Source organism: Lynx canadensis, chromosome C1, assembly GCF_007474595.2.
Source record: "Lynx canadensis isolate LIC74 chromosome C1, mLynCan4.pri.v2, whole genome shotgun sequence".
NCBI classification, from domain to species: Eukaryota; Metazoa; Chordata; class Mammalia; order Carnivora; family Felidae; genus Lynx; species Lynx canadensis.
In genome coordinates, this window is record NC_044310.1 from 116126331 (window position 1) to 116149616 (window position 23286).

Here is a 23286-nt window from a genome sequence, read left to right on the forward strand (position 1 = left end):
GGTTTCTAACTAATCATAAGGAGTGATCAGATGTACAATCTGCATGATACACCCAGGAAGAAAGCCACCGCAATGTGCCAAAAGATAGCAATAATCTTTGCACTACAGAATTTATGTGGATCTTTCCCATCAGTTCCCCGATGAATGAGAACAAAGCTACACACACACACACACACACACAGACTCCCAATGCCTTCAGTGTGGGGCCATGGTTGACCCCAGTCTAGACAATGAAATGGTCACATGCCCTCATCTGAATCCACCACCCATGTTTCCTGATGGTACTGGATCCTTCAGCTCTTCCCTAGGGTCTTCTTTGCCTCTTCCCACCCATCTCCCTTTGGAAGCAACAGCCCACTGACAGCTGCAGCATCATAGAAGAGGCTCAGAGAAGAGGGCGAGGCAAGATGCCAGACTGCTGTTCTCCGTGCTTAGAGAGAGGCTTACAGAAAGGTTTTTGACATCTGAGGGGTTAGCATGTTTTATCTAGTCTCCAAGCGCTAAAAAAGAAAAAGGCCCGCAAAGGCTAACACTTTTTCCCTTTGCTGAGATAAAATTTAGATTACGTACTTCCTCTTTTCAATTCAATCTCAAAAATACCTGTTGAGCTTTTTTTACACGCCAGGCACTAGTACAAGAGCCTGGCATTCAATGATGAGCAAGGCAGCGAGCCTGCCCCCAAAGAACTCAGATCCGGTGGAGAATACAGACAAGTAAATGGGCAAGGACCACACAATCATAACTCAATGTTGGACAAGCTATACTGCAATGAAGTGTCAGGCGTCATGGTGCTGGGGGAGGGGCCTGGAAGTGAGCATCACGTGCTAAGCGGAAGCCCAAACTCACCCTCTGCTCAGCCCCACCATCTCAATGTGGCCTTCCTGCGTTGCATTTGCTAATATGCAGAAATCTTTATGACATATTTGTAATCACTTAGTATTTTCATTTATTCTTTACTTCGTATCAACGGTAAAAGTATTTGCTTTAGCTCATTGGTTTCTCAAACTTGGCACTACTTACATTTAGGACTTGACAATCCTTTGCCATGCACCATCCTGTGCTGGACAGGATGTCGAAGCAGCATCCCTGGCTTCAACTCACTAGATGCCAGTAGCACTCCTTTGCCCAAGTCATGGTGATGATAAAAAAAAAAAAAAGTTTCTAGATGTTGCACAAGTCCCCTAGGGGACAAAACTGCCCCAGTTGAAAAATCACTGCTCCTCTCTTACTGACAGGCTGAGGAACCCTAAAGGTCCCTGAATGTTTCCCCTTTGAGTTGTCAAAGTATGATTCTCTCCTGAGTGGTCGGTAGAGCCTCTGCGAATTCCAACCCGCTATGGCTGTGCTCCAAGAGCACACACAGTGAGTAGGGTTCCGGGGCATGCAGGGAGGCGTGGGCAGGCAAGCAGAGAGCACTGCTGTCGTAAGCCTTGGATGCCAGCCTGAGGAGTGTGCACTGGGGCACAGGCAGCCATGGTTTCAGGGCAGGCGAGTGATCAGGCTTGAAAAATCAGATTTCACAATGTGGCAGCAGCAGAGTGCTGGGTAGATTAGGGGAATGACAGATTGCAAGACAGGAGACTAATGGGCTCTCGGAACAGGCCTGGCAACAAGTGACAGCGTTCTAATGTAGGGATGTGGTATAGACTGAAAAGTAGAAAACAGGCACAAGAGGCACGGAGAAAATAAACTACTCAGGAACAAGTGGAGACGCAAGGGAGAAGAGCCAAAGTTGGCTCCCACGTGTTAGGCCTCAGTGGCCCAGAAGCGGAATGTAGGAGAAGGGCTTGGGGCTGGTCAGGCTAAGCTGGGTGGGAACCACAGACGGACTGGGGGATAGCAAGGAGTCACCCCTGTGCTCCCGACTTCAGTTTCTTCCTCTATAGATGGAGACAACAGCCAACACAAAATGCTGGCCAGATTAAATATTTCATGTGAGCACCCCACCCCCAGTGCCACCAGGAGAAACCACAAGCAGCAATTTGCAAAGATAAATGGCAAGATCAGTTTGGGCTTTTTATTAAGATATAATTTGCATACTACAAAATTCATCCTTTCTTAAGAGTACAGTTCACTGCTGCTTAGTATATTCATCACCACTATCTGCTTCCAGAACATGTTCGGCTCCCCAGAGAGGAACTCCATCCCCCTTAGCAGTCACTTCCTGTTGTCCCCACCACCCCCCACCCCCTCCCCATGGCAACCACTAATCTACTTTGTCACTATACATTTCCCCAGTCTGTGGACTTTCCTATAGGTGAAGCACACAGCACGTGGTCTTTGTGATGGCTTCTTTCATTTAGCATGTGTCCAAGGTCATCCATGCTGTGGCTTGTATCTGTACTTCATTCCTTTTTATTGCCAAGTAACATTCTATTGCAGGGATATACCACCTTTTGTTATCCATTCACTAGGTGATGGACATTTAGACTGTTTCCACTCGTAGGCTATTATTATAAGTAATGTTGCCAAGAATATTAACGTGTAAGTCTTTGTATAGACGGAAGTTCTAGCTCTCAAATATATATCTAGCACTGGAACTGCTAAGTCATGTGCTAACTCTAGGTTTAACTTTTTGAGGAACTGCCAGGTTGTTCCCAAAGCAGCACAAAGCGGAGATCAGAATTCAAGACTAGAGAATAAGCCGGTCAGCTTGAGTGGATGGCGGCCCAGAGGAGACAGGCTAAGGAAGAAAGGAAAGTCCCTGGGAATACCTCCTCCTTCATTTGTCCGGGCCTCCTGAGTTGTCACAAGAATGTGGTAGGACGGCTTCGAAAGTCAGATGCGGTGATGAATGTAAAAATACTTTGACAAAGCAGAAAGGGACAAACATTCCTTTCTAACTTCATTGGAAATTATAAAATCCAATTATAAAACTGTAAAATGCAATTAGAGTATGTTTGTTTCGATGCCAGCAATGTGAAAGGTGCTGCTGAAGGACAGGGGAAGCTTGATCGTGGCGCCTGAGTGTCTCCACGGAGCCTGGGGAGAAGACATCCATCTGTATCTCTGTGAAAGGAGCTCAGGAAAACGAACAGACATTTACACAGCCGCTAGCTAAACGGTAATACTTCTGATCAAAAGTTACCAGCAGAATCCACAATCACCTCGAAAGAAAGTTTTTAAAGTCAGTAGTATACTTAGGATAAACCACAACACAAAAAATATATACGCACCTTTACGATTTTTGTCATTTCCCAATTTACCACAATACTTACACAATTCTTTGGTAATCACAAAAGTAACACAAGTCCACAGTGAGAAAAATGTATGAAATGTATCATAAACCAATGGTGTGCACACTCACATATTCCCCAAAGTGTCCCTGTAGCCCCTATCGTATCACCTATTCCTTCCTTCTGATGTGTAAACAATACGTAATGATCAGAGTTTTTCTGCAGCCAGTTCAAAACAAGCCTGTGCCAATCCGATTTCCTTTTGTTTTTCCCCAGTGAGGGTATTTTGTAAATGTTCCTATTTCCAGACTGTTCTGAGCTCAAGGCAAGGTTAGAGCTGCTTGATGCCACAAGGCAGGCCACAGCCCAATAATCTGGTGCCCCTTTGGCCAGTTTTCTTAAACAAGATGAAGTCGTGTCCTTGTCCTGTGACAGGTGGGACTGTAGGTGAGGAATGGAAAGGCTCACTAAGCCACACAACCCTGGGCTCCTGTTGTTTCCCTGCCAATGCCCACCCCCAAGACTAGTCCCCAGAAGACTGACGGCCAAGTATTACCAGGCATGATTGAAGAAGAGAACGTAGGTCCATCCCTCTGATCCTCTGGGATGGAAAATTAACTTCTGGGTGCAAAAAAAAGAAGCCTTAAAGTTTATTAATGTTAGTCTTTTTTAACACTGATTATCGGTCTTTCTCTTAGTTGTGTCAGTTCTGGGTCTAATTAAATAGCGTCTTATTAAAGTAGAAGGGCCCAGCCCCCTGACGGATTCTGCTCCCCAAACCACCCCGTCAGGATTAAAACAATCTTGTAGCCTTCCCCAGAAATCGAAAACAAACATCCTGCCCTTTGTTATCTCCCAACTGAGAAAAATAATCTGGCTTCACTTCAATTGCCAGAGTGAACGAAAAGTTCATCAATGGAAGCTTTGACAACAGGGACATGGCAGAGGAGGATGAAGTCCCCCCTCGACTTCTGAACGGGTCTCAATGGCATGGCAGGTCCAGCTGGTACATACACGTAGCAAGGCCAGCATTCTGTCACTGAAACACACAGCTGAAATGGATGAACGCAGAACTCAAGCCAGAGCAGATGGCGGTGGGTAAATGTTAATTAATATTAAATGACACCAGATGATCATGAGTAATGATTTAAGAAACAGGGTAAATAAGGAGGAAAAAAACCAAAATCACAAAGTAACTAACAAGCCCAACTTTCTTGTCTGGGGATTCTACGTATTTTCATAGGTTTATTTTGTTTTCTTTACAGTAAGTAAAGGATTACTATGGCAACGGGAGAGAGCAGGGGACATACATCACTTTTCTATTGGTCCCAGCTCCTGCTTGGGACAGACCTGAACTAGAGAGAAGGACAAGGGCCTCTGGCTCCTCTGCCATCTTCTCCTCAGGGTCTTCAACCGCCTCCAGGGACTCGCTGGGTTGATTATGGTCCAGAGCCCTACATTTCTCCCCCTTACCTCTCCCCGGCTTCAGGAGCTCCTCTGCAGTCAGTCAGATATCCACTCTACCCAATCTCAGGGACTCCCTCAGCTCCAGTCTTAGGGCCCCAAATTCTACTCCAGAAAGTACAGCCACGCCTGCACCATCTACCACAGTAAACTCAACACTTGCAAAACTAACCTCATCTTCCCCCAGAAGCTAGCTCCCCCTTTTCCACATTCATTTTTTCAGCTTAGGCATCTCTGATTCTTCTCAGTTGCTCTTCCCCTGTCTTGGTCTGTTCAGGCTGCTATAACAGAACTACCACCTTCCGGGTGGCTTCAACAACAGATCTACGAGCAAGGTGATCAGGCGCCAGCTGATTCGGTATCCGGTGGCGGCCCGAATCCTGGCTGTGTCCTCCCGTGGTGGAGGCATGAAGGAGCTCTGGGTCCCTTTTATTCAGGCACTAATCCCGTTCCTGAGAGCCCCACCTTCATGACCTAATTACCTCCGCAGGCCCCACCTCCAGTACCATCCAACTGAGGATCAGGCTTTACTGTATGAACATGGAGGGACACACACATTCAGTCCACAGCATCCCTCCTACCCCGGATTCCAAGCCTACCCAGTTTCTCCTTTATAGCACACTGCATGTGTCAGCCAGGACCGCGACCAGCTGCCCAAGCTGACCTTCACAACCTCAAAGACAGCAAGCACTTCCTCACAGGTCTCCTCTTTGGTCTCTTCTATTGGTAACATGACAGCCAGGATTCAAAACTACGGCTGACTCCAAAGCTGCTCTCTCCCCTCTTCAAAATAAAAGGAACGAAGGCAAGAAGGAAGGAAGGAAGGAAGGAAGGGAGGGAGGGAGGAAGGGAGGGAGGGAGGAAGAAGGGAAAGAAAGAAAAGAAAAGAAAAGAAAAGAAAAGAAAAGAAAAGAAAAGAAAAGAAAAGAGGAAGAAAGGAAGAAAAAGAGAAGAAAAGAAAAAAGGAAAAGAAAAAAAAAAGAAAGAAAGAAAAGAAACCATACAGCCCCCAATGCTTATCATTCTAAGTCCAAACTCCTTAACCTCCCAATTCAGGCTTTTCTAAACTTAAGAGTCTGACCTCACCAGGTTCTCTCCTGCCATCAAATGCATGCTATCCCCATCCCTATGAAATTAACACCGGCATGCCTCGTCTGACTGCACTTCACAGATACGGCGTCTTTTACAGATTGAAGGCTGCGCAACCCTGTGTCGAGCAAATCCATCGGCCCCATTTTTCCAGTGGCATTTGCTCACTTCACATCTGTCACGTTTTGGTAAGTCTCACAATATTCCAAACTTTTCCATTATTATATGTGTTATGGTGATCTGTGATGAATGATCACAACTCGCTGAAAGCACACATAGCATTTTTAGCAATAAAGTATTGTTTAATGACGGTATTTTTTTAGACATAATGTTATCGCACACCTCATACACTATGGTACAGCATAAACGTAACTTTTATCTGCACTGGGAAAAAACTCACTTGGCCTGTTTCATTGCGATATTCACTTTACTGTGGTGATCTGGAACTGAATCCACCATATTTCCATGGCATGCCTGTACCATTTCTATTTGGTTTCAATTCTGTCCCCCGAAAAATGACCGTCTCCTAGTTCCATGCTTCTCTAAATCCTACCTCTTTCATGAACCATTCCATGTAACACATCCCCAACTCCTACAGCAATCATTCACGACTTATTTAGCAATAAAGTTGTTATAACGTCCTGTCTAGTACTGTCTTGACTGTTAACTCATAGGTTGCTGAAAGGAAAACAGGTCGAGTTTCTTCAAAAGCTAAACATAAAACCACCATTTTTACAACAGACTCCTGGGTATCTATGCAAAAGAAATGGCAGTACCCACTCAGACACAGACTTGCACAAGGATGTACATAGCAACGTTAGTTAGAACAGCCAAAAAGTAGAAACTTAAATCTTCCTCATCTAATGAATGGATAACATGTGGAATACCCACAAAGGAATGCCACTCAGGAATACGAAGGAACAAACTACCAACTCATGCTGTGCTGGGACACGGACAAACCGTATAAACATTACGCTAAGCGATGAGACACAAAAGACCACAGACTGCATGATTCCATATATAGGAAATATCCTGAAAAGGCAAATTTATGGAAACAAAGTAGATTAGTGGTGGCCTGGGGCTGGGATCTTTCTGGAAGATAATACATGAGGATTGTTGCACTACTTTATAAATCCCTTGATTTGAGTCATTTTATTTGTAAAACGTACTTCCATAAAGTTGTTAAGAATTCCAAAACATTACAGGAGGTGCTCAAACATTAGTTGAATGTTTCATCTCTTACCTGTTTATATCTTTCTCACCACCCTCTCCCCTGTAACTAGACCCTAAACTTCTGGAGGGCACAGACCTAGCTTCCCACTCGTTTTTTATGCTAAGTTCTAACAGAGACTGCACCCAACCCAAAGCTACGCATACACTGTGTTTGTAACTCTTGGTGGATTTGGGATTTTCCTGGTCAGGCTACAGAGGCCATCAAAAGCATCAGGGAAGAAGCATATGTGGATGCAGGGGCAGAGTTAAGTGGGTTGGAATCACAGCCTTTCCGTTTCATCGCTGTGAACTCAGGGCAAGTGGACTGCCCTCTCTAAGCCTGCTCCCGGTCTAAAACGGGGGAAATGGTGGTAGGCACCTCACAGGGTTTATATGGGCAGGAAATCAGATGATCTGGATAAAATGTTTAACCCGGTGCGTGCAACATACAAAAACTCACTGAACGTTGGCCTAAAACACCCATACACAAACCGACACAAACGCACACACCAGAGAAATCTCTTTCAAACAGGAAACCACCTTCAACAGCAGAGGGGACTACTGACGGGTCCACCCTCTTCTCGTCATCTGACAGGTAAGAGCGGCCCCTCCCAAGCCCAGTGAAGTTCACGTGTGACCAGAAGTACTACTATTCATCCAACCGAAGGAAGTACCTATTGCTGAAGATTTTCAACATTTGGTTTGACCTTCCATCTGCAGACTCCCATCCTGCCAGCCCCCTTGCACTTTGTTTAGCAGGAAGGCGTATCCAGTCCTAACCAGTGAACTGTGAGAGGAAGTGGCAGGTCACTTTGAAACCGGAACATGTGTTTGTAGAAGACCCTCCACAACTGATTCCCTCTCCCACGGCAACAGGCAATGGGCCAGTTGATGGCTCCTGTCAGCTAGATGAGGACAACGTGGAGGACGTGCCCCAGCGAACCTGCAACGGACACACAGTGTCAGTGAGAAATAAACTCTGTACTATGCCTGTTGAGTTTTGGGGTTTATTAGCACAGCATAACCAAGACTCACCCGACAGTGTCACAGGGCTCTCAGGCTGTGGAGAAAGTTTATTTATTTTGAAAGAGAGAGAGAGGGAGAACGCTCGCACGAGGGTGGGGCAGAGGGAGGGAGAGACAGAATCCCAAGCAGGCTCCTTACTGCCAGGGCAGAGCCCAACTTGGGGCTCGAACTCACAAACCGTGACATCATGCCCTAAGCCAAAATCAAGAGTCAGACGCTTCACCGACAGCCACCCAGGCGCCCCTGAAAGTCTGTATTTTAAATCTCTTAACTCCCCCTCCCCCGAAAAAAAGCCTTCTAGAGCCTCTTTATTCCCCTGGCTTCTGTGACAAGCCACTCTCACTGTTCTTTCAGTCTCTCTAACCCCTTCTCCATTTCCTCATGGTCTCTCCCTCTGCCTAACTCACTAAACCCCACCAACCAGGGTTTTGTCTTTAGCCCCTTACTCTTCTCATTCTACACGCTCTCCTGGGGGGTCATACCCACTCTCCTGACCTACCTTCCACGTACACACTAATGCTGCCCCAAACTATCGCAGGCTGGCTCCGAGCTTTCCTCACGCCCAAAGTCCTGCTGGCCATCTCCCCCTCAGGCTCAACTAGCATCATGAACCCAACACATTCAGAAGTCTTCCCATGCCAACCCCTCCCCCGCCCCAACCTCAGCTAACAGCACCTAAATCGACTTAGTCTCCCAGACTAGAAACCGGACCATGAAGTCAGATTCCCTCCTCTCCCCTCTCTCACCCTCGGCTCACTCAAACCATCAGTCCAGTCAATCCATTTAACCCTCTGTAGATGTTTCTTATTGTTGTTTGGAGCGGAGGGGTGATTTTTTTTTTTTTTTTACTTGTTTACTGTTCATTACAGTGACTACTAAGAAAACAAATGACTTCAGGTTCAGGGAATACCTTATTTTGGCGTCAGGCAATGATGCTCTGCCTGAAGAGTACAGTCTGGTCCAGACCGCGAAACAAGAAAGCCATGATTTCTGAGTGCACGCCACAAACTTTGCTGGTGGCTTTCTGCATCTGTACCTCGACTGCAGCCACTTAAGTAAAGGACCCAAAACACTGCCAAAGAAGCTTTCGTTCTTTATTAAATTCTCTTAGGCGTTACCAGTATTATTCAAGTTTAAGACAGGGCAAATCTTATGAAGTATTTAAGGGTTCTCTTCTTATAAATAAATTTATAAAGAAAACATCCACTAATTCATCTCTACTTTTTCTAACCCGCTCAATCTTCTAGAGTCAAAAAGAACAATTCTGGTGCACTAAAACCAGAGCCGAGGCTTTTCAATACCGTCAATTAAAATACTTTCAATTTAACTCTGAGCGGCTGGTGTCGTTCAATAATTTTAACTGTTACACAGCAGGATGTGCTTGTCACCCCTGGTCTTCTTCAGCCTCAACACACATTCAGAGTCCATTCTCCACGTAGAAGAAAACTACTACTGAACTTACTGCATGTATTTGACCATGTAATTTGAAGCCTTTTGTGCTCAATCCGGGCAGTGCTATTACTGCATATCTTAGATGACCACCCTAGGCACTTCAAAGACCCAAACGCCTTTCTTCGTTCTACACACTCTTCCGCAGAAAGAGCTGTCAAGAAAGTTGTTTAAAACTCAAAAATGCATAGCGATTGATGCTTCATTTCTACTTGTCTTCCTCATGATGGAAAATCTGGTCAGTCCTCAACTTGGCCTGAGAACGGCTCTGATAGCAATGCCAAATATTCCACTGCACAAACGGAACGCCTAAACTGGTAGCAGGCAGGAGAGGATGACACTTCTAAATGCTTTCTGTTATTCTGGAAACACTAGCACCTTCCTTTCAGTGAGCTCCAGAAAACCGTGGATGACGTCACCATTTTAAACCGTTTCAATTCAACAGCAAAAATTACACGGCGAGTATTCTCAGCACTACCTGAAAACCAGGAGGGGGAGGAGGGTGCCAACAAGGTTTACAGGACTTGCCCAAAACTGTAAATCTAAAACCTGACCGTTGGGATAGCTGCCAAAACCTGAAATTGCTTACTCTAAAAAACATTACCAAATCAGCTGATCTTCCTTTTTAAATCCAAGGTTTTCTCTTTTTTCCAGACAAAGCACAGCATTTGTCTCTCAGAACATACCAGTCAGGGTATTGCTAATTAACTTGACTGGGTGGCTTTGTAGTCTCAGACCAGCCGGTCTAGCTGGCTGCTAGGAAAAAGGTTTCATAGCTTAAAAATATATTATATGAAGTGTTAGTTCAAGATGTGTGTGAAAACGATCTTTAAATTGCTGCAAGAGCAGAATGTTAAGGCAACATCAGAAAACAGAGGTGTTGTAAGACACTAAGCCCTACTCCCCACCTGACAAAGAGAGCCAAATGATAAGATGTGACTCAATCCCTTAATACAAAAACGTCCCGAGATAATCTGAGCTTGACTTTGCAATTTTCTCTTTTATATTTTGATGGCAGTGAGAGAGACCCTGGGGCTGTAACTCCCTTGCAAAAAAATGTCAACATATGATTTACTCACGAGGCTTAAAATAAGGAAAGTAAATATAAAATAAGTTGTCCTTTGCTTGGCAACCATCCTTTTTAATTACTCATTTTTATCCTGTATCCAGGCTACACACACCTGGGTATGGATGGCTAATTTGGATATAGAAAACACCAAGGATCACTTCTGGAAGAAACACAAGACCATAAACTTCTCAATCAGTACATCAACAGCATCAGGGTGAGCAAGAAAAGGACTTTACCAAGAGACTGACATTTACACTTTCCGACAGAACTGAAATACACTGAATTACAGAGCAAATTCACTGAAACGACAAAGAAAGTCTGTCCTTGAAAAGGCTATTTTTTCACCCCCAGAAAAAAGCGTTTCCATTTGGATACTTCCACCACACAACCAACCGGTTAAGAAAATAAAGCGCGGTGTTTAGCAACGGGGCAAGGCTAACTACCCGAGAGGCACGGGGTCCACCCCCACCGGCGACCGCTGAGGTCAGCAGGGCCCGGCGCCAGCGGAGCCTCCGGCTTCACTTCTCGGCACACGCCGCGGCCGTCTCCTTGTTGAAGCCCCGGATGGAGAGATCGTAGACCACCTCCTCCACCTTCTTCACGTCATACTTCAAGCCGTCGTAGCGCTTCCTCAGGGAGTCGTTTTTCAGGTTGAGAAGGCGGAAGCCCGAATCCAGCTCGTTGATGAAGGTGGAGATGTGGAGCGGCCGGGAGTAGTCTCCGGCGGTCACGCTGTTGACGGACAGCCTCGACTACACGAGGGAAGGGAAACCGAGACACCTTACAACAGGCCTCGTGAGCACGTCTTCCTCCGCATCACAACCAAGAGACCCCCAAGGCCCCACAACTTTCCCACGCTGCCTTTCCGAATTACATGTTGACCACCACTTAACATTACGAAGTTACTTCAAGACTTAAGAGATCGTTCCCTTTCTGTTGGGGGTTTCTGTGGTCTACAAGTTTCCATCAATGCGAATCAAGACTAGTGGGAACACCTTTATGACAGCCTTTTTTTCTTCTTTAGAATTATCTCCATAGGACAATTTCTCAAGAGACAGATGAAGAGAATAAAAGAAAAATAACCTATATACAGTTAAATTAGTCCCCGAAGCAAGTATACGTATTGACACAGTTACTAGGAACATGTGTGTCTTGCCACCACTTTGAAAGGGAGAGGCATTACCATCTTTTAAAAATTCACACATTAGTCAGTATGCACAGGCCGCTCCTCGTATGAACTGGCCTTTCTCTGATGACTAGCAAAGCAGCACATACAGTACATGATGACAAACTGGTGACAGATAGAGGGCTTAGAAAAGACTTCCTGAATTTTTGTGCCCATTTTAAAAACTGACAGCGAGGTGGGAAGATCAAAAACGCAAATGGCAAATTACTAAGCTTCTTACCAATTCACTGGCAAGAATTAGAACTCCCGAGAGATAATCTTCCACATCCAGATGAAAGCCTTTCTCCCGATCTGGCTCAACTAAAAAATACACCAAAGTAAAAATAAGGTCATGATGTGAACAGAATGTGAGCCTAAGAATATAAAATACTATATATACACACACATACGTATACATGCACACACATATTGTTTCTCTCAAAGGAAAAAAAGATGTTTTAAAACTATATGATGTGCTCATACTTTTGGCAACTAGGCCTCATTGTGGATTTTTGAGCTCTTAAGACTTCAATTTTTCCTTTCATTCTTCTCTCAGAAAGTACTATCACCCAGAACGTTATCTAGTTATATCAGAGAATACCTATGTTTTTGGACAAAGCATGTCGCAGCATTTAAAGGAGAAGCCATGACACCCTTAAGTGACATTCACATGGTTCACACAGGCACACGAATGCATGAATGCACATACACGTGCACAAAGTGACAAGACCTCACAAATGTGGCAAAATGTTGGGGAGCCTGGGTGGCTCATTTGGTTGAACATCTGACTCTTAATTTCAGCTCAGGTCATGATCCCAGGGTTGTGGGATCGAGCCCCACATTGAGCATGGAGCCGGCTCAGAGTTCTCTCTCCCTCTGCTCCCTACCCCCTTCACGCACACTAAAATAAAAATTAAAAATTAAAAATTTTGGGGGTGCCTGGGTGGCTCAGTCGGTTAAGCAACCAACTTCAGCTTGAGTCATGATCTCACGGATCGTGAGTTCAAGCCTGTCAGGGTCTGAGCTGTCAGCTTCAGATTCTGTGTCTCCCTCTCTCTCTGCCCCACCCCAGCTTGCACTCTGTCTCTCTCAAAAATAAACAGTAAAAAAATAATAATAATAAAATAAAATAAATTTTTAAAGACATGGCAAAATGTTAACAAGCAGAAAATCTAAGTGGTCTTCACTGTACTATTCTTTCAACTTTCTGTAGGCTTGAATTTAAAAAAATTTTTTTTTTTTAATGTTTATTTATTTTTGAGACAGAGACAGACAGAGCATGAACACGGGAGGGTCAGAGAGAGAAGGAGGCACAGAATCTGAAACAGGCTCGAGGCTCCGAGCTGTCAGCACAGAGCCCAATGCGGGGCTCGAACTCACGGAGTGTGAGATCATGACCTGAGCCGAAGTCGGCCGCTTAACCGACTGAGCCACCCAGGTGCCCCTGTAGGCTTGAATTTTTAAAAACTAAATTTTAAAAACTAAAAGCAACACCCAAGTACAAAAAGCAAGCCACTACATGTTCTTACTTTTTGTGTTTCCAAGTCACTATTTTTCCATTTAGTTCTCGTTTGTTCTAATAAGTAGGAAGTATAAGCAACAGCCTCCCCCACAACCAAAAATTAAGCGACCGTGCCTGATTGTGTAGACCGACGCTAACGGAGACACTTACTGCCAAGAATTTCTGTAACCGCTTCTCGAGTCACTAGTGTTTCTGATTCCAAGTACACAACAAATGCTGCCAAGAAGACCAAACGCTGCAACACAAACCTCCAGTGCTCATGAAATCTGCACGGATAGAAGCTCATTTAGGTGAAAGGATTAGGGGCTTTATAAAAGATAAATTTAGTACGGTCGTAGTCAAACATTTTGGAAATACAATGCTTTTCCAAATCAAATCCATGTGAAACCCCAACATAAAAAACATGTAAAAACATGCCATTTAAGTATACTAGATGGATTTAATATAAGTTTTACAAGTTCACATTTATAGCAATTACTTATTAGAAGTTTAATAGACAAACGAGAAGCATGATCCAACTTCAACGAATATAAAGATATTTACAATCGAAGATTATGGACAAGAACAACTGTGCTTGTGAAGTTTAATCAGTAAAAAGAATGATACTGCTCTGAGAAAAATTAAAACTGGCAACGGCAGATTGACGAGAACTGCACTGTACATCAGCCTCAATACCTAACTTACTCTCACATTTTGAGTGTAGAATATTAAAAAAAAAACCTTGATTTATACATATAATAACTACCATTTGGAATCACTAAACCGACACTTAAACCTTCAGGATCCTGCAGTTAAACTGAGCTAGAAGCCTGAAAAAAAAAAAAAAAAATAGGAAATTTTATACCCCCAAATATTAATGCTATGCCTCCTGAATTTCAAATATGGCAAATTCAAAAAAAATTTTCAATACAATACAGGTCAAATAAAACCCTCTAAGGGCCAAATCACCCAGAGGTCAGCCTCTGTGTGACCTCCAAACTACCCGATCTCTCAAGATCCTGCCAATCCTATCGTTCAAGGTCTCTCTACATCCGTTATTACCTTACAGCAGGGTCAGCAAACTTTTTCTGCGAAGGGCCAGATAGTAACATTTTAGGCCTTGTGAGCCACATTCAGTCTCTGTCACATATTCTTATCTGGGTGTTTTTCTTTTTTTAACAACCCTTTAAAATATAAGCAATTCTCAGCTTCCAGAGGCGGCGGGCCACGGGCAGTGTGCCAACCCCTGCCTTAAATTATCCTGTGGAGCTGTATTACCCACTTCCCACATACATGTCTTGTTTTGTGCCCACGTGTGTCTTAACAGAACATCTTTTTCAGCAGAAAAGAGACACAAGTAGAGATTTTAGGTCCTTATTCACTGTATTTCATCAATACTCAGATGCAGTTCTTTCCAATTTAACATCTGTGAGGCTGGGATGCTTTTCACAATCTATAAATTTCACAATTATGACTGGCAGCAAATTTTCTTCCCTAAATAATGGAGACTCTTAAAAACTAACGGTGCTATAGGTCAACAAGTTACAGAATATTAGCTAAACATGTTATTTGGCAGTATAATTCAAACTTTGAGGAAAAACTCAACTCCATTTATATAGTGCCCTCTAATCCCATAACCTTAATAGCATAGACATGGTTCACCCAATTTCACAAGCAACTTAAATATACTAAAAAGATACTCTATTTGACCTTAATACAACAAATATTTTTTAATTCCTTTTTCATTGTAAAAATTATGTTTTCCTTAGGAAAATTCTCAAAGGGAGGGGAAAAAAATCCCCATCTCTGTCACCATTAAAATACCACCACTAATAATAGTCTGACTCTTTTTCCTTGTTTCTTCTACATAGAGAGGTTTTTACTTCGCTCTCAGCAATCATTCAGTACATATAATTTTTGTCCTGCCTTTATTTTTACTTGACGTTACAAAATAATACGACTTTTCTTACAAACCTGTAATACTGTTCAGCAGGGAACTTGGTCTTCAACGATGTTAGATGTGTTTTCACTGTACCAAAATGTTCTCGAGCTTTCAAACACCTCTTTGGAACTGATCACAAAAAGATAATCAACACAATAATGAGTAAGATTTACCAAATTTCAAATACAGTTCTGGCTTAATAATCTACACAGTCTCTCTGGAAATAAATCAACTTTAAAAAAAAAAAAAAAATCTCACGACCAAATGCGGGGTATGCATCTCTACTTTCCAATCTGGCTCTCAAAATTCCAACTCTAGTTTCCCTACTCATTAACCAACACTGAAAAATAGACAAAAACTTGCTGAAAGGGAATAATATTTAGCAAACAAGTCAGTAAGCTGTCATAAATAATGTCATCCTTGGGGTGCCTGGGTGGCTCAGTTAGTTAAGCGTCCAACTCTTGGTTTCTGCTCGGTTCATGACCTAGCAGTTCGTGGGTTCGAGCCATGCATCAGACTGTGCACTGACAATGCAGAGCCTGCTTGGGGTTCTCTCTCTCCCTCTCTCTCTCTCTCTCTGCCCCCCCGCAATCCCATATCTCTCTAGCTCTCAAAATAAACTAACTTCAAAAAAAAATTAAAAGTATAATAATAATTGTGGGGCCATGCACCAGCTGCTATTCCAAAAGGATGCCTAAAATTGGACAGCTTCTAGCTCCCACATTTGGTCAAAAAACTTTATCAATTATACTCAGACTGACCGACTCCATATCACTGAGAAAAAAGACTTCCCTGTGACACCTGTAAGTTATGCCATTGTATCATTCTCTACCTGAAAATATATTTCAGCTCTTTTAGTTGTGCTGGCTACATCCTACATTGAAGGTCCCATGTTTAAACTTATCATATGTGATTTCCATGAACAGTGGTGACTATAAACCCATTAGGAACCTTTTACACTGAACGTTTCTTACATACAAATGCATATTAAACCATATTCAATGAATGAAAGACTGTGTTTATTTCTCTTTTAATGTTTATTTTGAGAGAGAGAGCAAGCAAGCAGGGGCAGAGAGAGAATCCCAAGCAGGCTTCATGCCATCAGTGCGGAGTCGGACACGGGGCTCAATCTCACTCTCTTGGACTGTGAGATCACGACCTGAGCTGAAATCAAGAGTCAGACACTTAACTGACTGAGCCACCCAGGTGCCCCACGAAAGATTCGGTTTAAAAATAAGAGAGCCATATAAAAGATACACAAGAGAACTACAAACCTACAACAATTATCACATTAGAATCACATTATTACATTACTACGTGGAAGTGGAAAATCAACCGTAACACACAGAATTCCAGAATTCTGTAAACCTATAAAACACTCAAGTCACCTACTTCTCCATAGGATATGAGGGACATTTTTCTTAATAAAATGGTAACAGACTTGGAATGTCTTCTGAATGGAAATTAACTCTTTTAAGTGAAAGACTCATAATTTGGACTCTTAAAAAATATTCAAAATCAATGGGGCACCAGAGTGGCTGAGTTAGCTAAACGACTCTTGATTTTGGCTCAGGTCATGATCTCGTGTTTGTGGAATCAAGCCCCACGTCGGGCTCTGTGCTAGCAGTGCAGAGCCTACTTGGGATTCTCTCTCTCCCTCGCTCTCTGCCCCTCCCCTGCTCTCTTGCGCGTGCTCTCTCTCTCAAAAGAAATAAATAAACTTAAAAAGAAAAATCTTCAAAATCAAAACAAAGAACTTACTGTCCTGAAAACCAGCACCCTGATGGACCCCTTGCAGTAAAGTTAAAATCTCTCGAGCTGTTTGTTCTAAACTCTGTACAACTTTTCGGATTTCCTAGAAGAATTAAAAATCAAAGTATCAGATAAACTCAATGTAACTGTTTTCATAACCTCAAACCAGATATATCAGACAGCACAGGTTAAGTACCTATGACACCTTCACACACATTTAAAACTCCAACCATCTTTACTGAACTGAACTGGTACAGAAAATATCCAGGTTTGAATCCCAACGTTGCCACTTACTTCCTCTGTGAGACCTTCAAGAGGTCACTACAGGGCCTGAGATTTCTCATGCAGCCTTCAAAGGATAATCACCACCCACCCCAAATATCCCACTGAAACACTATAAATATCAAAAGAAATGAAATATCTGAATGCAATTTGTAAAAAAGAAAAATGCAACGCAATACGAAGACTGGGTGCTTTTCAATCATTTTATGAATATTCACAGCACATTTATGTGAGAAGCACTGTGTAAATACTGGTTCCCAATTAGTCCCTTCCTTCCTTCTTGCCGTTTAGAGCATAATAGGGTAGACAGACGTTTAAAAAATACGGATCGCACAAAATTTTTTACCGTGAATTCTCTACTAAAAAACATGACAGATTGTGAGATCAAGGATACGAATACGAAGTAACCACCAGGAAAGGAGAGGAAAGATGCGAATTCCAGGAAAAGCATACAGTACATGCAAATATCCTGAGGCAAGAAACTCTCTGCGGAACTAGAAAAATAAAAAGATAACTAAACTGAACATAAAACACAACGGGAGATGGCGTAAAATGAGATGGAGGGAGGGGGAGAAGACACCTGTGGGCTACAGTAGAATCTGGATTATTATTCTATGTGGAATAAGAAGCCATAAGAGAGTTTTAAAGAGAAGAGGCCACACGTGCTACAACAAACAGTGAAACGCGTGCTCTCTGAGTCCCAAGCGCTGAGCCTTCGACATAAACAAGCGCCAGAAAGCAGGAAGACTGACACTCAAACGAGGTGGGCGATGCCGAAAAGCCGAGACTGGAACACACAGAATCAGGACCGGAGAGCAGAATCGGGGGCGGGAGAGGAACGTTCCCTAAGCTGATACAAGAGGGGAAGCAACCCATCCCCGGAGGCTTCCCCACTGCTCGAGACAGAGCGACAGAGGAGGGCCGGGCGCGGTGGCCAAGCAAGAAAGGAAAGGGAAAGGGGAGGGGAGGAGAGGAGGCTCGCCTCTCGGATGTCCTGCTCGGCAGCCAAAAAACCCTGCAGCTCCACGAAGATCTCGCTCACAGACATGGCGCCGGCTGCACAACAATCGACCAGAGCGGCGAGTGGGGCCGCCGAAAAGCGTTTCAGAGCCCACCGGCGCAGTCAGTCGCAACGCCAGCCGCCGCCGCCGCGTCCACCCGGCCCTACGCTACGGACGTCGCTGGGGTCCTCCGAGGTCCGCGGCGCGCAGGATCCTGGGCTGTCCGCCGTGCTGCCTGATGTGCCGCGGCGGGAGCCGAGGCGCGCGCTCAGGGGGCGGGGCGGGAAATGCTGGGCGGGGCTTTCATCTGGGGAACTTCGAACGGGCAACGCCGGAAACCTTCCGCTAAGCGGGGAGGAGCGTGCCCGGGGGCCAGTGGGCTTGAGGGGGCGGGGCGGGCTTGGAGGCTGAGCAAACAAGCGCAACGCTTAACGTTGTTTTATGCTGTGGCGGATGGGAGGAGAAATGCTTCAATACTGAAGAATTTGCGTAAAAATACAGGTGCAGAAAAACGTAGAGAGAGTGCAATCTCCGTGTGGAAACATGCGTTCGTATTTGCAAAGAATACACGGGAAATAAAAGGGGGGGGGGGAGTACGGGATGGATTGAGAGCGAAAAATTTTAATTCCTTCCCTGTATGACTGTATAACCTATTTAAATTATATGGATCTTTAAAGCGTGTATGGTGGGAAATTTCTCTTCTACTCAACTAATACCTCCTTATCCCGATTCCCTTGAGGCAAGCACCTTAAGGATTTCTTGACGTTGCAGAGTTATTCCATACATCTGTTCTACAAATAGAAATGTGTATGAATGCGTTGGGTCAACCTGAACATAAAAAGACACTATGAAAGCCAAACAAGTGTTTGAGATCTAAGAACTGCAATTCGGTGAGCACAGACTCCAGCAATAATCAAATAAGTGTCCCTCCTGCAGGGTGGAAGCAAGGGTTGGCGGGTGGGAAGGCGGGGAGAACCACATGACTTTGATAAAAAAAAAAAAAAAAAGATAATTTATACTAACAGGCTAAGGACTAATACGCTTTTGGTTACACACTGATAACTATTCTGTTGACAAACGAAGCTATTCTTGGTATATATTACTCTTATGATTGGGAAGAGTCTTATGATTGGGAAGCCTGTGGTCCTGTTGATTTTAGGAGCAATTGCTTGTGAAACAATGGCTTCTAGACCAGTCCTTTTGTCCAGTTCAAGGGTTAATTAGCCATTTGTTATAGAACGGGAAATGGAGCTTTTCTCGAAATAGGGTCTCTCATGTCTAGAAATTATATATTTATATACATAATTGTACACGATTCCACAGTAGAATGCACTCTCCAAATGATTTAAAATGATTACTTATTTCAACTAGATGGGGGTTGTTTGCTTTGTGTGAGAGGTTATTCTAAAACTTACAAGAAAGACATTGTAACTTCATTATACTTTTGTAAAGTGGATATTAGTGTTACCTTATAAATGAAATAACTATAGTAACAGATTAATTGACTTGCCTAAGGTCGTATGCAGCTGGTAAATGTTGAAGCTGGAATCCAAATGCTTTGTCTTAATTTCTATGTTATTTTTCGTCTATGTACCATTTAACAATAATATTTGCAAGAGGCTTCAAATGCCTTATCTAACTTGACCCCTACAACTTTAAAATGTGACAGGCTAGAAAAGCTGTTTTGACAAATTGCTCAAACCCAATATTTTTATTTTATTTTTATTTTATTATTATTTTTTGCCTGTGTTCCTCTGACATCAGATGTCATTTTGTGGTGTAACGTAAGCGGTAGAATCTCCTAATTCACAAAAAAAGAATGAAAATAGGAACAGAAGCTCATTTTTATTTAGACTTGGTACTTGCCAAACACGTTCTTAGCACCACCACTTTTTGTGTATTGACTGACTTCATATAAATCCGAAATCATTTTTCAAATCCTGCAACATCTCTCTCTATTCCCACTCAAAATAAAGATCATGAGTTTTGAAACTAGCAGACATAAGAGTCTGCCAAATCTCTTTTTTTCTAAAAATCTAAATGATTTAAGCATCCCCTAAGGGCGTCTTTTCTCAATTGTCAGATCAGCATTCAATAACACCTATCTCTAAAAGTTTGGAGAACTATAAATGTGCACAAGAGTACTTTCTGTACCTGTGAATTTGACTCTTCTAGGTACCTCAAAGAAGTGGAATCATATGGTATCTGTCTTTTTGTAACTGGCTTATTACACATAGGATAATGATCTCAGAGTTCATCTGTGTTGTACCATGTGTCAGAATTTCATTCCTTCTTGAGGCTGAATAATATTCTATTTTATGTGTGTACCACATGTTATTTATCCGTTCATTCTTCAATAGAAATTTTGGTTGTTTCCACCTTTTGGCTGTTGTGAAGAATGCCGTTATGAGCATAGCTGTGCAAGTATCACTTGAAGTTCCTGTTTTCAATGGTTTGAGGTATATAATGTTAACCTGAGAAATAAAACAGACAGTTATTTTACCAGGAAAAGGTGTTGTTTGTTGGGGAATAACAGAGAATTGCAATTCAGGTCAAACTGTGGCAAAATTATAGCCAAGTGGGGGGGGGGGGGGGCAAAGGGAGAGGAATCCTCTTGTAGAGAGGGCAGTGGGAAGTTGGGAGGCTGTTATAAAGAAAAAGTTCATGGAAGCAAACTGGGAGTTCCAAGTGTAGTGATTTTTCATTGGCTGTGACTGTTTCTCCGTTGGCTGGGCTATTGCTGGGGCCAGGGAGGAGGAAAGCCTTTCTTCTTCCTGCTGGGGGAGTAAGGTGGTATCCGAGGGGGAAGTCAGTCTCTTTCCGCTGGAAGTGCAATTGACCACAGTAGTGGGACCCGGAAGCTCTCCCAGCCAAAGTTCCCAACCCCATTTTAGTGAGGTTTCCCTTTCGCCCATCCCTCCACAGCTCAAATGGAAACATCATGAGATTATAACTCTTAGGATAGTGTTTTATAGATGTACATTATAGAAATGATCTTACTTATTTCTACATAGGGAAAGCAGAGTGTACTCCTGAAGGGGCTGAATTACCGATCACCTGACCCTCCTCAGAACTTTCCTCAGTGACTGTCAAACACTCAATAGACACGCGGTGAGTGAATCTGCTTTACCAAATTGCCCTGCAGTGTAGTTGTGACAATCACACTCTGTTTTAATGTGTAAATATCTTCTAAGTGCTACAATCTGATCAGGGAGTAAGGGAGCCTCCCTTAAATTTGTAATGTGTGTTTAAACTTTCCTTGGGGCGCCTGGGTGGCTCAGTCGGTTAAGCGGCCGGCCGACTTCGGCTCAGGTAATATCTCGCGGTCCGTGAGTTCGAGCCCCGCATCAGGCTCTGTGCTGACCGCTCAGAGCCTGGAGACTGTTTCGGATTCTGTGTCTCCCTCTCTCTGACCCTCCCCTGTTCATGCTCTGTCTCTCTCTGTCTCAAAAATAAATAAACGTTAAAAAAAAAATTAAAAAAAAACTTTTCTTATTATATTGACATTTCTTTGGGACATTCCCGATTTATGTGTTTTACACATATTTCTATTAAAGTTTTCATTTGGTGGGGGGGGCGCCTGGGTGCCCCCAACTGACCTCAGTCAGTTGAGCGTCTGACTTTGGCTCAGGTCATGATCTCGAAGTTCATGAGTTTGAGCCCCACATCAGACTCACTGCCATCAGTACCAGAAGCTATCAGCACGGAGCCCACTTTGGATCCTCTGTCCCCCTCTCTCTTGGTCTCTCCCCCACTTGTGCACACACTCTCTCTCAAAAATAAATAAAAAAATAAAGTTTTCACTTTTGTCTTACTCATTTCTAATAAATTTTGTCACTTAAAATTAATATTTCTCACTTTTTTTAATGTTTATTTATTGGTGAAGGAGAGAGACAGCATGAATGGGGAAGAGCAGAGAGAGGGAGACACAGGATCCAAAGCAGGCTCCAGGCTCTGAGCTGTCAGCACAGAGCCCAACACAGAGTCTCGAACTGTGAGATCATAACCTGAGCTGAAGTTGGACGCTTTGCCGAGTGAGCCACGCAGGTGCCCCAATATTTCTCACTTTTATGTAATTTTTGAAATAATCTTTTAAATGGAGACAGTGTTAATGTGGTTTTATTTGTGGAACAAAGATGCCATATTCATTAACTCAGTCAGTCTTTTATCAAAGGCTGTTTTGTTTGGTTCCAGTTTTTCCCATTATAAATAGCATTGTGATAAACGTCTTTGTAAGCCCTTCTCAAGATTGCAAATCATTTTTAATAGGTCCTATTTTTAAAATTCTTGATATATTTTGCCAAATCACTATCCAGAGAGATTAAACTAATTTCCACTCCCCTGCCCACCACAGCCTGAAAAAGCCAACTTGGCTACACTCTTCCCAGCGCGAATATTAACACCGCAAACATTCCAGGCTAATTTCAGCCTCTTTTAATAGCATGGAAAACTATGTAACTGGTGATGCGCTTCTGCAAGGCTCTTTGAAGGGCAAAAGAGTAGAAACCGAAGACAGTTTGGGTGTCATTGCCTGCAGTCAGAGAGCAGGAAGAAGGGGTTAGGGAATCAGCGAAAGAGGGAGAATAGGAGACAGGCCTCAGGTTCTGTCTCATTTGTACCCATGGGATTTTATAATAGATAACAGAGTGACAACATGGAGAGGTCAGCGTCATTGAAAGAAGAATGTATCACGTTTCCCAAGAGGACAGGGCATCCCATGCCCTACAGGGGACTGCATGGGGAAGCTCCAGGTTTGGTCTGGAGGCAGAAGCAGGACTGAGGGAAAACCTGAACCAGATGCCTTTACTGGGGTTTCTGCAGGAAAGGCAAGGCAGGGCAAGGTAACTAGCCTAGGACTGGCCAGCCTGAATAATCCTCATGGGCTCTATGCTGGTATCTGGTCATGGCATGATTTGAGACCAGGGAAATCTTGACTTGCCGTAAGAGTTGGGTAAGGAAGTGGCATAAGAAAGACATACCCCAGGGGCTCCTGGGTGTCTCAGTCAGTTGAGCGTCCAACTGGGGCTTAGGTCGTGATATCGCAGTTTGTGGGTTTGAGCCCCCTGCTATCAGTGCAGAGTCTGCTTTGGATCCTCTGTCTCCCTCTCTCTCTGCCCCTCCCCTGCACTCTCCCCCTCTTTCTCTCTCTCTCAAAAAT

The 23286-nt window shown here is 43.5% G+C and overlaps 1 protein-coding gene and 1 long non-coding RNA gene across 3 annotated transcripts; one reads left to right on the forward strand and one right to left on the reverse strand.

Annotated features, from left to right (window-relative positions):
- Window positions 1-9047: 9047 nt before the first annotated feature.
- Window positions 9048-18310, reverse strand: TSN (translin). Of its 2 annotated transcripts, XM_030324033.2 has the most exons (6): window positions 18110-18310; window positions 16855-16948; window positions 15126-15222; window positions 13323-13438; window positions 11892-11971; window positions 9048-11237 (listed from the first exon to the last, which is right to left on the reverse strand). In XM_030324033.2, the coding sequence occupies exons 1-6, from the start codon at window positions 18173-18175 to the stop codon at window positions 11004-11006; spliced, it is 687 nt and encodes a 228-aa protein (XP_030179893.1). In that variant the 5' UTR covers window positions 18176-18310; the 3' UTR covers window positions 9048-11003. The 2 variants fall into 2 exon arrangements, with proteins under 2 accessions (XP_030179893.1, XP_030179894.1); XM_030324034.1 differs by lacking the exon at window positions 11892-11971 and having other exon boundaries at window positions 18110-18290.
- A 229-nt stretch (window positions 18311-18539) lies between these two features.
- On the forward strand, window positions 18540-21395 carry LOC115520064. Its single transcript, XR_003970683.1, has 3 exons — window positions 18540-19018; window positions 20489-20587; window positions 21143-21395. It is a non-coding gene; the product is annotated as an uncharacterized LOC115520064 (long non-coding RNA).
- Window positions 21396-23286: the final 1891 nt, after the last annotated feature.

What these genes read in the sequence shown, in the direction of transcription:
- TSN (XM_030324033.2), bottom strand. Translation starts at nt 18,175, where the DNA reads ATGTCTGTGAGCGAGATCTTCGTGGAGCTGCAGGGTTTTTTGGCTGCC. An exon ending in GGGTGCTGGTTTTCAGGACA is followed by an intron (nt 15,223 to 16,854) that starts GTAAGTTCTTTG and finishes TTTTGTGATCAG; the next exon opens with TTCCAAAGAGGTGTTTGAAA. An exon ending in GGTTACAGAAATTCTTGGCA is followed by an intron (nt 11,972 to 13,322) that starts GTAAGTGTCTCC and finishes TGTATTTTTTAG; the next exon opens with TTGAGCCAGATCGGGAGAAA.